Source organism: Sinocyclocheilus anshuiensis, unplaced genomic scaffold (assembly GCF_001515605.1).
Source record: "Sinocyclocheilus anshuiensis isolate Anshui unplaced genomic scaffold, SAMN03320099.WGS_v1.1 scaffold692, whole genome shotgun sequence".
Taxonomy (NCBI): Eukaryota; Metazoa; Chordata; class Actinopteri; order Cypriniformes; family Cyprinidae; genus Sinocyclocheilus; species Sinocyclocheilus anshuiensis.
Window position 1 is genome coordinate 144,084 of NW_015554096.1, and position 12,202 is coordinate 156,285.

At 34.6% G+C, this 12,202-nt stretch overlaps 1 protein-coding gene across 1 annotated transcript in view; it reads left to right on the forward strand.

Annotated features, from left to right (window-relative positions):
- LOC107669502 (synaptonemal complex protein SC65-like) overlaps nt 1–12,202 on the forward strand; it is a 31,540-nt gene that overhangs the window by 4,174 nt on the left and 15,164 nt on the right. Inside the window, exons 2-6 of the mRNA XM_016461763.1 lie at nt 7,067–7,216; nt 7,317–7,488; nt 7,697–7,825; nt 10,298–10,443; nt 11,581–11,664. Coding sequence (XP_016317249.1) covers nt 7,067–7,216; nt 7,317–7,488; nt 7,697–7,825; nt 10,298–10,443; nt 11,581–11,664 — 681 coding nt within the window. The remainder of the gene's footprint in view (nt 1–7,066; nt 7,217–7,316; nt 7,489–7,696; nt 7,826–10,297; nt 10,444–11,580; nt 11,665–12,202) is intronic.

The following is a 12,202-nucleotide window of genomic DNA, read 5'->3' on the forward strand; positions in this document are numbered from 1 at the left end:
GATCGCCGGATCGGCTTTCACCGTGGACGAAGCGGAGTCCAGCCCGGGGTCATCACATGTGGTTGCCGCAAGCCCACGCTCCTTCGTCAAATCCGCCGCCTCTGCTCACTCAGCTCGCCGGCCGTTCCTCACTTTATCCCCCGGTCTCTGCTCACTCAAGGCCGCCGGCCGTTCCTCACTTTATCCCCCGGCCCACAAAATAATGTTCTTTTTAGCATCATCATATGACCCCTTTAAGCGGCTTTTTAATGGGAAAACAATGTGAAACTTTGCGTGTTGTGTCCATTTTCTGAGCTCATCTGTTTGCCTGTGCTTGTATACATGTACTACTATACATCATTAATAAGGTATACTGAGTTTGTATTATATCACCATATGATTTTGTTAAGCTATATTAAGCGGTTTCTTTAATAGTTTACTATGGTACTATGTGTGCAACAAAACACAAAATTATAATCTATATGAAAACTGATATATTGTCTCAGTGTTCACTTTGACAGCAACTTTTTATTTAGTTTTTGTCATAGTCTTTTGACTAAAATGCCATTTTGTAAGCACTGTAGCTGCTGCATTTTGGACCAGCTGGAGTTTGTTTATTATGCCTATAGGGCATCCACCCAGTGCATTAGAATAATCTAGCATTGGGGAAATGAGATAACATTTGAACATTTATGCATTTTTCATTGAAAAAATATGTATCAATTTAGAGATATTTTTCGGATTTAAAAAATTGTCATTTTACAAATGTTACACTGTAAAAATTGCCAGGAATTTACAAGATTAATGAGTATTATTTTACAATAAATAACTGTAGTCAGAAATTTACTGTAAAATCAATGCAAGCCTGATCATTTTCTTACAAATGACTGTGAAAGAACAGCAGAATGATGCAAACATCACAGTAATTTACTGCTCTTGTTTTACTGTGAATTCACAATATAAAATGTTCCTGTGGCTCAGTGGTAGAGCATTGTGTTAGCAGCGCAAAGGCTGTGGGTTCAATTCCCAGGGAACACACATACTGATAAAAAATGTATAGCCTGAATGCACTGTAAGTCACTTTGGATAAAAGCATCTGCTAAATGCATAAATTAAATTAATTAAAGTTGTCTGTGCCACTGTGAGAAATGTAGTTGTTTACTATTGTAATTGTTTTGAATTCATGTCAAAATGATGACAAGAATAGGAAATAAGCTAATTGCCTGATTTTAAGATAGTCAAACTATTCTTAGCATGAACATGAAGATTTTATTTAGCATTATTTAAGCATGAAGATTAATCAATAACTTTTTCATCTTCATAATTTTTTTTGTGGATGGATCTTTCACAATAGTGAAGCAACTGCTGAGATGACATCAATACTTGACATACAAAACACAAAAATGGTAACGCTCAACAAAGAAAGAAACGTAACATAACATAAACCAACATTACAAAATAAACAAACAACACAAACTGCTAAAAGTGAGCCAAAAACAAGTTCAATAGCACAAATAAAACCAACAAGAAATAAAAACCTCTACAGCATGATCTATTCACGCTGCATTGCATGCCTTCAGAGTACATATGCACTGTAGAAACACAGTATGACGCTGTTTGTTTACCAGAAATTACAAGATACAAGAAAAGTACTACTGTGAAATTACTGTGAAAGTAATGCAATTATTAACCTGGAATATACTAAATTTTAGTGTAGAAATGTGGCTTTTAAATGACAAAGTACTGTAAAATAGCACACTCAGGTTCTTGACTGACAATGAAGACTTCACTGTAAAAAATTGTGCCGTTAAATAACAGTAATTTACTGGCAGCAGGGTTGCCAGTAAGGTACTGTTAATTTACAGCTCTCAACCGTTAATTTACAAATCTTAATTTTTACAGTTTTACCGTAATTCTACCATGGAAATTAACTCCGCTCCCATATTGCTTCAAACAGTTCGAGTTTAAAAACTAGCATTCATACTATATTAGTACTGTGAACTTATTTCATTTGAATCCACTGAGAAGGAATATTTCTTAGTATAAAACTGCAAACACTTAATGTGTAACAGCAAAACAACTAAAAACATGATTTTAACTCAAATCATTGCAGTTCACTGTTAACTATAGCACACATGTGTGAGATGAAGTAACAAAGAGATCATTACTGTATCAGCAACTCCACAGTTACTGTCTTTAAATAAAGCAGCAGAACATCAGTGTTTGTGGCTCATCATTGACTGAAGCACAGGCTCTACTCTCCAGCACAATGGTGACACACAAAACTACATTAAACTAACATCTCTCTCTTGTGCAAAAACACATTAATAAAGTTCAGTTCAATATTTACTCTCCTTATCAGTGCATGACTTTGCATAACTTTTTTTCTATGAATGTTCACAAATATTTCAGTCAAATTAACTTTTTTCATTTGGTAAACCTGACTCTTACGTTTTACAGTATATTGCTGTTTTTTCCTGGACTTAACGGCAACAAACTGTAGAAAAACAGTTATTTACTGGCAACCGTGCTGCCAGTAAATAACTGTTTTTTTTTTACTGGATCTTGAACCTTGACTTTTTAACATTATCTTTATTTGGCTGCTTTAACCATTGTGTTTTTCAACACATTTATTGTGGTAAAAAAGGGCCACAGCACAATATGTAATGGTGTTGGTTATGATTTGCAAATGACATTGCTATCTTTATAAAACAGGTTCACTGATTTTGTCCAGAGTCTCTTTTTGTACCAAAGCGATGTTATGGTAACATATTAGAGCAAAAGAACAAGTGGGCTGTTATGAAAATCACACACATTACTCAACAAAAAAAAAAGTTCTAACATGCTGTGAAACACACACATGAAGCGTCAGCGTATGAATCTCAACAACGGTGACAATCAAAAAAAATTTATAAACATATCGACTCTGAACATCGCAAAACACGCTACTAAAACTCAACACAAACACAAAAGGAAAAATAAAAGCACCTAGTAAGAAGAATGCCGCAATGCATGCTGGGAGTCATGGATTAGTTTTTTTTCCTGTGCTGGTACCCAGCATGCATTGCAGCATGAAGCTTTTGATTGTCACCATTGTTGAGATTCATGTGCTGATTCTTGATGTCTCCGTGTGTCCAAATGATACCGTTGGTTTAAAGGCTGAAAACATAAAAGGTTTCAAACTCCATAATTGTGTATTATCTCAACTTGCAGTGACATATAGCTATCGTAAATATCATGAAAGAAGTGAAAACCCACACTATAGTATTAAAGATCAGCCACTGAACGAGATCAGTGAGTCAGGCTACAAAATGATGATTACACCAGCATCAATAATTAACTAGAACCATTTAAGCATAATTCTTCTACGCTTTTATTGTTATAACAAATGTGCTTTACAAACACAGTCACAACAGCCAGACAACCTAGCATTAAAAAGTGAAGGGTCAAGAGCCCAACTAAAGCAAACACTGATGGTGAGGTCAAACGAAACGTTTTCAATAAACCATCTAAACCTCTGTTAATTCTCAAAGAATTTTTGTAGATATATGACAGAAATAAAGTCAAACTGTAATGCTGTTTGTGGAGTTGTTTGATCATGTTCTGCTCTCTTATTTCAGTTGATTTCATCTAAGGCTGTGGCTGAAGTCAGTTGTAGTTCTTGTGTTTCTCTTTTCTTCAGTGATTCTGCTTGTTAACAGCAGCTGTTCATCATTGTCTGAATTCACTCATTAGTGTTCATTCTCTCTGTCAGGTGGACTGTATTAGTAAACTCATGTAGGGAATAGTGAATGAGGGTGTAGGGTGTGATTTGAAACACAGCCTCTGAGTGTCGAATCTGAACGCTGTTACTACAAGGACTGCAGAAGGCTACTTTCTCGAAAATAACAAATATTACCCAGAAAACATTGTTTATTTTACGGGATTGTACCGTTGTAATGAAAAAACAGGATGTTACTGTCAGAATATGGCCGTTTTTTTACAGCAATTTTTTACAGTGTTGACAGAACATTCCAGAGGTAAGAAAAGCCAAAAATGAGATCTCTTTAACAATAAGGTTACTTTAACATCAAATTGAAACTTTTGCTTGAGTCTTCTGCTTCTCAACCTTGTCTCCTGAGAGAAAAACTCTAAAACCCCAATATGGTCTGCTTTAATATTTTAGAAGAGATCTCATCATCATAATCACACACTGTGCTCAGATTCTTCTCCATAGCTAAAGATCCTGAAGCTCTCACATGTGTCTCCTCTAAAGTTTAGAAGTGACCTTAACAACATCACACACTGTGCTCAGACTTCCTACACTACATTTTTTCTCTTTAGCTAGAGGCTCTGGATTGCTCATATTTTTCTCTTCTAACTTTCAGAAGCGATCTCAACAACTTTGTGCCCAAAATGTGGACCAAGACAAAATGTATCCATATGAGTTTAAACATTTCTACCAAATAATATGTATTAATAATCAAATTAGTTTTGCATTGGATTGAGTCATAAGCCATTTAATTTGCCTTTCAGGAAACTCCAGGGTTACTGATTCTGTAAGTCAGTTTCGATAAAGGCATTGGGTAGAGTACTATATCCAAGAACAAATGATGTGCCCTATGAACATAAACTATATGGTTGTATTATCTTATTGTGTGTCAACAATTAAGAGTAACGTTAAGCTTATTTCTGAATAAATTTACTCTTAATATAAGCTTAAAATCAGATTTTTTAAATTATTTTCTTTTACTTTATTTAGTGCCTTTCAGGTACACTGCATGAACTACACATATGCACATAGTCATATTTTACACAGATATGTATATAAAAACGTGTAGCATTAAATTGTATGTGTTAATGTTGGTTAAATGCATTATGAACTAACATTAAAGAACGGAGTAGGAATGTAAGTTAGTGAAGGTAAATATACACTTTTCTAACATCTTTGTAACAGGCTGGTAAGTTCATTTACGTTTTTAAAAATCTTACTCTATACATGCATTTTTTTTTTAAATCACTAGTTTACCTTAATAATAGTGAAATAATTTATTAACATTAACCAAAATAAATAAAAGAAGTAAAATATTGTTTATCATGTTAGTTATTCTTGATAGCTAATGCATTAACTAAACTAATATTAATGAGTGAAACCTTTGTAACATGCTACAGTACGTTTTTAAGTGTGTATCATCAAAGTTGTATTTTAACATTTTTAATTAAAATTAAGGCCACCAGCTCGACAATAAGGACTGCCCAATGGCCAGGGGATAGTGTGACAGAGCTCAGCACAGTTGATGGATTTGTCACGAAAGTTTATCTTTTGCAGGTGTTTTAAGCCTTGCCAATTTGTGTATATTTTATATGACAGACCTATACATTTGGATTGTTGTTAATGGCATTTATTACTGCAAAATTAAAGGTTGACAATTTGCGCTTTGTGATTATGAAGACTGAGTGAATGTAGGCTGTAGTTCTGGTGGATGAAGGGCCCCTCAAGAGATAACACCCAGGGGCCCCTTACAGTCTTAACTATGGGGTAAGTTTAGGGTTGGGTTTGAGTATTTCCAACATGATAGAACATTATCTTTTGGTAACACTCACCGGACATTTGAATTCTGAACTGCTGCAATATGTACCTGAAGCAACGCAGCAATACGTGCCTGTACCAGCATAATAAAAACGTCTCACAGTTATGTACTGAACGCGCCACTCACTGGACATTTCACTTTGAAACCGCTGCGAAACGTGCAGTAAGGTATGTAATACAGGTGTTGCAGAAATGTCACCTCAAGCACGTATTTCCAATGAGCTTGGGCTGCAAATGTGAAAGATCCAGAGTCTCCAGCTAAGGACTGAGCACATTGTGTGATGTTGCTGAGATCTCTTTTAAAGCTTTAGAGGAGACCAATGTGAGACAACTGGAGTCTTTAGGAGAAATGTCTGAGCACAGTGTGATGATGATGAGATATCTGCTAAAACTTTAAAGGAGACCATTTTTAAAGTGTTAGAATTTTTTTTTTTTACTAATGTCTCCATTTGATGTTAATTTCTGTCTAGTACAAACAATTCAGATGTCAAAGAGATTCAAAGACTCACTTTTTCTTCTTTTCCCTGAGTAGTTTTAATCTCATTCATCCACAGCATTTCAGTCAAATACAATACTTGCATTGTCATATTTTAAGTTGTTTAATGTAGACAGTGTTTTGATGCACAATGCAGAGGAAATCATGACCTTTATTTACATGCATGCAAAATGGGCTGTACAAGACAAACATTTCAATGCTTAACAAAGAAGGGGAAAAAATCATGCAAAAACCATGAAGCACTGTGTCTGGAAAATGTGCTGCATATACAATGCAAGGCATTGAAGATAAACTTAATCTATAACCCTTGATATCCTGAAATGTATAATGCTATTTAAATGCAACCTCTGTCAGGATGACAACTGCACCTCAGACAGGTTGAGTTCAAGTCCCAGCTAAACTTTCTCATACTTTCCTCATCCTATTCCCTTCTCACCTCTCCCATTGATTCCTCTACAGTGTCCTGACCATTAAAAGTGAAAAATACCCAATGTAATCAGAAAAGAAAGAGCAACCTCTGAGCAATAAAACATTTTTATGACAGTGTCTTGAAAGAGATTACAACAAGACAATAAAGAGATCTCCTAAGTTCTTTTAGGAGAAATATCTGTAATGCTAGACAATTTTTGCCTGTAAGACTTTCTCCTAGACCAGTTCCTTGGTTTCCTCCTCCTCGGCGCCTCTCTGCCTTTCTGATGGTCTAAGGCCTGCCTGCTTCCTCATGTCTCTGGTTCATCCGCTCAACTTGTTGTGGACTGTGTTTCCTATATTCTATATCCATATTGTTTTAATCTATATTAATGTAAACCTATATTTCATAAAGCACCATATAAATAAATGTGACTTGGCTATTCTAACAGTCACGAGTCACAACATGTATTTGAATCTGAGAAAGGCAATGGAGAGATCTCACCTGTGTGTCCCACCTCTTATTTCACTAATGTCAATTAAATAGAAACTGCAAAACAATATTTAAAAACGAGAATCCAGACACTGAATTATCTTACGTTATATGCATCTAGATGAATGAGTTGGAGAGAGCGGTTTCGGCAGCACACACGTATCTACAGAGAAACCCTGAGGACCCCCTTCTATCTAGGAGTCTTAACTACTATAAAAGCCTGTTTGACACGGAGGAGTACCTCATAGACCATGAGGAGAAGCCCTATGAGGTATTTATTCTCTCTAATCGTGTTTTTCTTTTTAACCTTACTTGTGAGAGGCACTGCTCTAAAATAACTCAATATGGATTCATATTGTTCTGTCTCTTAGGCATTATTCCTGAAGGCTGTAAAGCTGTATAATTCTGGGGATTTTAGCAGCAGTGCTCGAGACATGGAGCTGGCGGCTGCTGAGTATTTTAAAACATTCAACACATGTTTGATGTCCTGTGAGGGGTCATACGATGTGCAGGAGTTTAAAGACTTCTACCCCACCTTAGCCGGTCAGTGATATCATGATGATTTCTGAGATTTGCTTCAAATAGCTATGAATATTAGAAATCCACCCTAACTAAAATAAGCCTGATTCAAAAGCGAATGGCTTGGTATACATGAGAAGTTCATCAATAATCTGACATAGAAAGTCTAGTACTATCATAGGTTGAGTTATAATATATATATATATGTCCTCTCTCTTTTTTTCTCCCCCAGATTTCTATTTTGAAGTAATGAAGTGTAAAGTAAAATGTGAGGAAAATTTGGTACCAAATGTTGGTGGTTTCTTTGTGGAGAAATTTGTTGCCACCATGTACCACTACATGCAGTTTGCTTATTACAAATGTAAGTAACATAGACACAAACAAACACACACATTGTTAATTGTCTTCCATCAGCAGTAGACACAAGGAATACTACAATCTACCCATATTTCATATCAATTAGTACATTTCGGTAAAATGGGGAATGATGTATTGTAAAGCAATTTTATTGTAGGAGACATGCAAGTCTCTCAGTATCTCACATGAACACTTTCCAGTACTTGTAAACATCTACAGTTATTGGCATGATACACTGTAGATGCAGAACTGTGTGTCATTCAAAACTGATAGGACATTAAATAAGGTACTATGATTGTTTTGCTGTTTATTATTCTGATATAATAACGTTCACAAGATATTTACAGTGTAATAGACTTGTTGCACTTGACCACTTCATGCATTTTCACTGATCAAATAGCAATCCGATCACAATCCAATCACCAAACCATTTCAGGAGGTGATTTGAGATCCATTTCAGATGCGACTCGGCCACATGTGAATTTGGTGTAAAAGTGACATATACATACAGTGGGTACGGAAAGTATTCAGACCCCCTTCAATTTTTCACTCTTTGTTATATTGCAGCCATTTGCTAAAATCATTTAAGTTAATTTTTTTTCCTCATTAATGTACACACAGCACCCCATATTGACAGAAAAACACAGAATCGTTGACATTTTTGCAGATTTATTAAAAAAGAAAAACTGAAATATCACATGGTCCTAAGTATTCAGACCCTTTGCTCAGTATTTAGTAGAAGCACCCTTTTGATCTAATACAGCCATGAGTCTTTTTGGGAAAGATGCAACAAGTTTTTCACACCTGGATTTGGGGATCCTCTGCCATTCCTCCTTGCAGATCCTCTCCAGTTCTGTCAGGTTGGATGGTAAACGTTGGTGGACAGCCATTTTTAGGTCTCTCCAGAGATGCTCAATTGGGTTTAAGTCAGGGCTCTGGCTGGGCCATAAAGTTCTATCTTGGTCTCATCAGACCAGAGAATCTTATTTCTCACCATCTTGGAGTCCTTCAGGTGTTTTTTAGATGGGGTGCTGTGTGTACATTAATGAGGAAAAAAAATTAACTTAAATGATTTTAGCAAATGGCTGCAATATAACAAAGAGTGAAAAATTGAAGGGGGTCTGAATACTTTCCGTACCCACTGTATATAAATTTTACTCCTCCCAAAATGGTAAAAATTAAGGTGTAAGAGTGTTGTAACTACACCTGGTAGCTACGTAACACAGTGTTATTGCAGAGATGAGTGTCTCTTTTCAGTAAGCAGACACACTAACTAGTGCAAATGAAGTTAATTGAAGTTAAGATTTGTGTTAAGATTTGCATCCTGAAGTATGACACCCATTCATGTTCATTAAAAGGAATAAGGACTATTTGGTAACACTTTCTATGAAGCCCATTTTTATAACACATTATAAGGGTATTCTTAAGGTATTATAATGAATGCATAATGCATTATAAAAAAAAAAGTATAATATGTTGTTTCATCTCATAAATAATCATAAAAGCAATTATAATGAATTATACAATTTACTTATAGCTTTTATGAGTATGATTATTTATAACACGCAATAAACACCATGTTAAATCCACTTAATTTATAATGGATTATAAGCCTCATATCTTGACATTATTTATTTAAGATCTGTACAGTATCTTACTGATATTACAATAAATATGGTTAAAATCAAATGTTCCATATTACACATTCATCTGATCAGATATCTGATCGTATGGCTGTTTAAGAAAAAATATTATTTTTATTATTATTTTTGATGTCATTGTTGTTGTTATTATTTATAAGTAGTCTTTGTCTGCTTTAAGTAAAGTAACAAGTTAACAATGGCAAGATATGAGACTTATAATACATTATAACTATGGGAAATATAATCCATTGTAAGCTAAGTGGATGCATTGTGTTCATTGTGTGTTATAAATCATCATAATATTAAAAGCTATAACCACAAATAAGTAAATATTATAATGCATTAAAACTGTTGTTATGATTACTCATGAGATAATACAATATATTGTAAGGTTTTTTATAATACACTATGCATTCATTATAATGCCTTAAGAATACTATATCAATGTATTATAAATACGGGCTTCATAGAAATTGTTAGCCACTATTTTTTATTCCACAAGTGCTCTCTCTCAGATTGTGATATTTGATTTTGAAAATGTTGCACTGATGATAAAATGCAGTGCAAAACATCTGTTGCTGATACTGTATATGCTATCAAATTTTGTGAAAGCCCTATGAATTTGTGTGGCATATAGTGTGGCATTTGCAAATTCAAATCCAGTTTGTGAAAACACATTTATATGGCCAAGTGTAAATGGATTGTTCAAACTCAATCAGATAGCAATCCAATCACAAGAGATAGACCAAGAACAAATACTCCCATAGACTATCAACAATCACTTTATTACTGTTGTGTATTAATTAATGACTTTTATTAATTTGACCTTCTAGTAAATGATGTGCGAAATGCAGCGTTGTGTGCAGCAAGCTATATGCTGTTTGATGCAGACGATCAAGTGATGCAGCAGAACATGGCCTACTACAGATTCCACAGACAACAGTGGGGACTGCAGGACGAGCATTTCAAACCACGACCAGTAAATACACACACACACACACACACACACACACACACATACACATGCATATCATAACTTACCAAAATGACAAATATGTAGTAAGGGTAATGCTTCTGATGCTCAACAATTTCCCCATAAAAGTACTGGAGTGGCAGATACATTTTTGTTGTTGTTTCTTTTGGCTACGGAATCAAATCCATGTCACTTAAATTTAAGTACTGTAAGGTATTGTAAAAGAAGAACGTTTAGCACAATGTACTGAGCAAAAAAAAAAAATCACTAACAAAAACAAAGAATCACAAAATATAAAAAAAATAGAGAAAAAAATTAAGTTATAATTAATTGCAAAAATCAGTGACTGCTGTAAAAGGAGCTTAAGAACTTTGGTCCTTTTTCATCTCTTCAACAGATTTTTAGCAGCAATGATTTTGCCTTTAGCATACCCGGTGAAAGTACATACTATGCAAAATTTAAATGAATGTTACAGTATGTATGTTGAAATACACCTATTAATTTATAATTTATAACATAGTTTTGCATATTATGTAGTTTATAAGTGTCATAATCAATTGTTCTTTTGCTATACTTTACTGTTTTGCAAATAAACTTAGCAAAAGCAGAAACATCCTCTCACATTCAAATGCTTTTATTTTGTCAATATCAAAAGCAGCAGTCAGTATCTGGTGTGGCCACCAAGTGCTTTTTAGTATAACAGTGCTTCTCATCCTCATGGACTGAACCAGATTTTCTAGTTCTTGCTATGAGCTGTTACCCCACTAATCCAGCAAGGCACTTGTAAGTTCTTGAACATGTCTGGGGGAACACATAGATACACATGGTTTGCCACAGCTAGTCAATAATGGTGCTTGTGGAATTATTGTTTATGGTTCATTGAACATTTGTTGCACATTTGTTGCACATCCTCAACAAATCCACACACACATTTTAAAAGTTTCATGACAGAAACTATTGATAAAGGTATCTCTTCTATGTTTTTACAGGGTTTAACAGATAACTACTTCTAGCCAACAGATAACTCAGCTAGCCATTCTGAAGTGACCTGATAATGAACATTCATTTGAAAATGTTCTGGTTTTGTTCAGGTTGTCTTTTTACACCTACTGTTTTAACATTTCTGTCTTTGTGTCCATACAGGAAGCTCTTACATATTTCAATCAAACTACCAAACTGAGGAAACTTCTGGAGTTCGCACAGAATTATTTGCAGACAGATGATGAGGTAAACCTCAAGTGTGTTATTTAATAGTACAGCACATTAGCTGAATAAAATAACCCTAAAATAAGTCAACTATATTTCTTGAATGGTAAATGCAGTGGTGTGTGGTGGCCTGTGTACTAAGGAGCCCACTCTCTGCTTTATTACTGTGCTTCCGTGCTGTTATGGTTTTACGTTAAAAGAATGTGTAAGCATTTACAACAAGCTCATACAAAATAAGGTGTGTTTACTTTTTGCAGTATATGTTTAATGTGTAAGACTTTGTTCATTCCAGGACATTCAAACAAGGCAAGGCAAGTTTATTTATATAGCACATTTCATACACAATGGTAATTCAAAGTGCTTTACATAAAAGAAATTTTAAAAAAAAATCACAACAATAAAACAAGGAATTTAAAACTTTGAAACAATTTAAAAATTGATTTAAGAGGTTTAAAATTAATTTAAAACAGTTAAGAATAGAAAATGATTATACATAAAATATAGTGCAATCAGTTCGGACATTGCACAGTGCTCATTCAGTAAATGCACAGCTAAACAG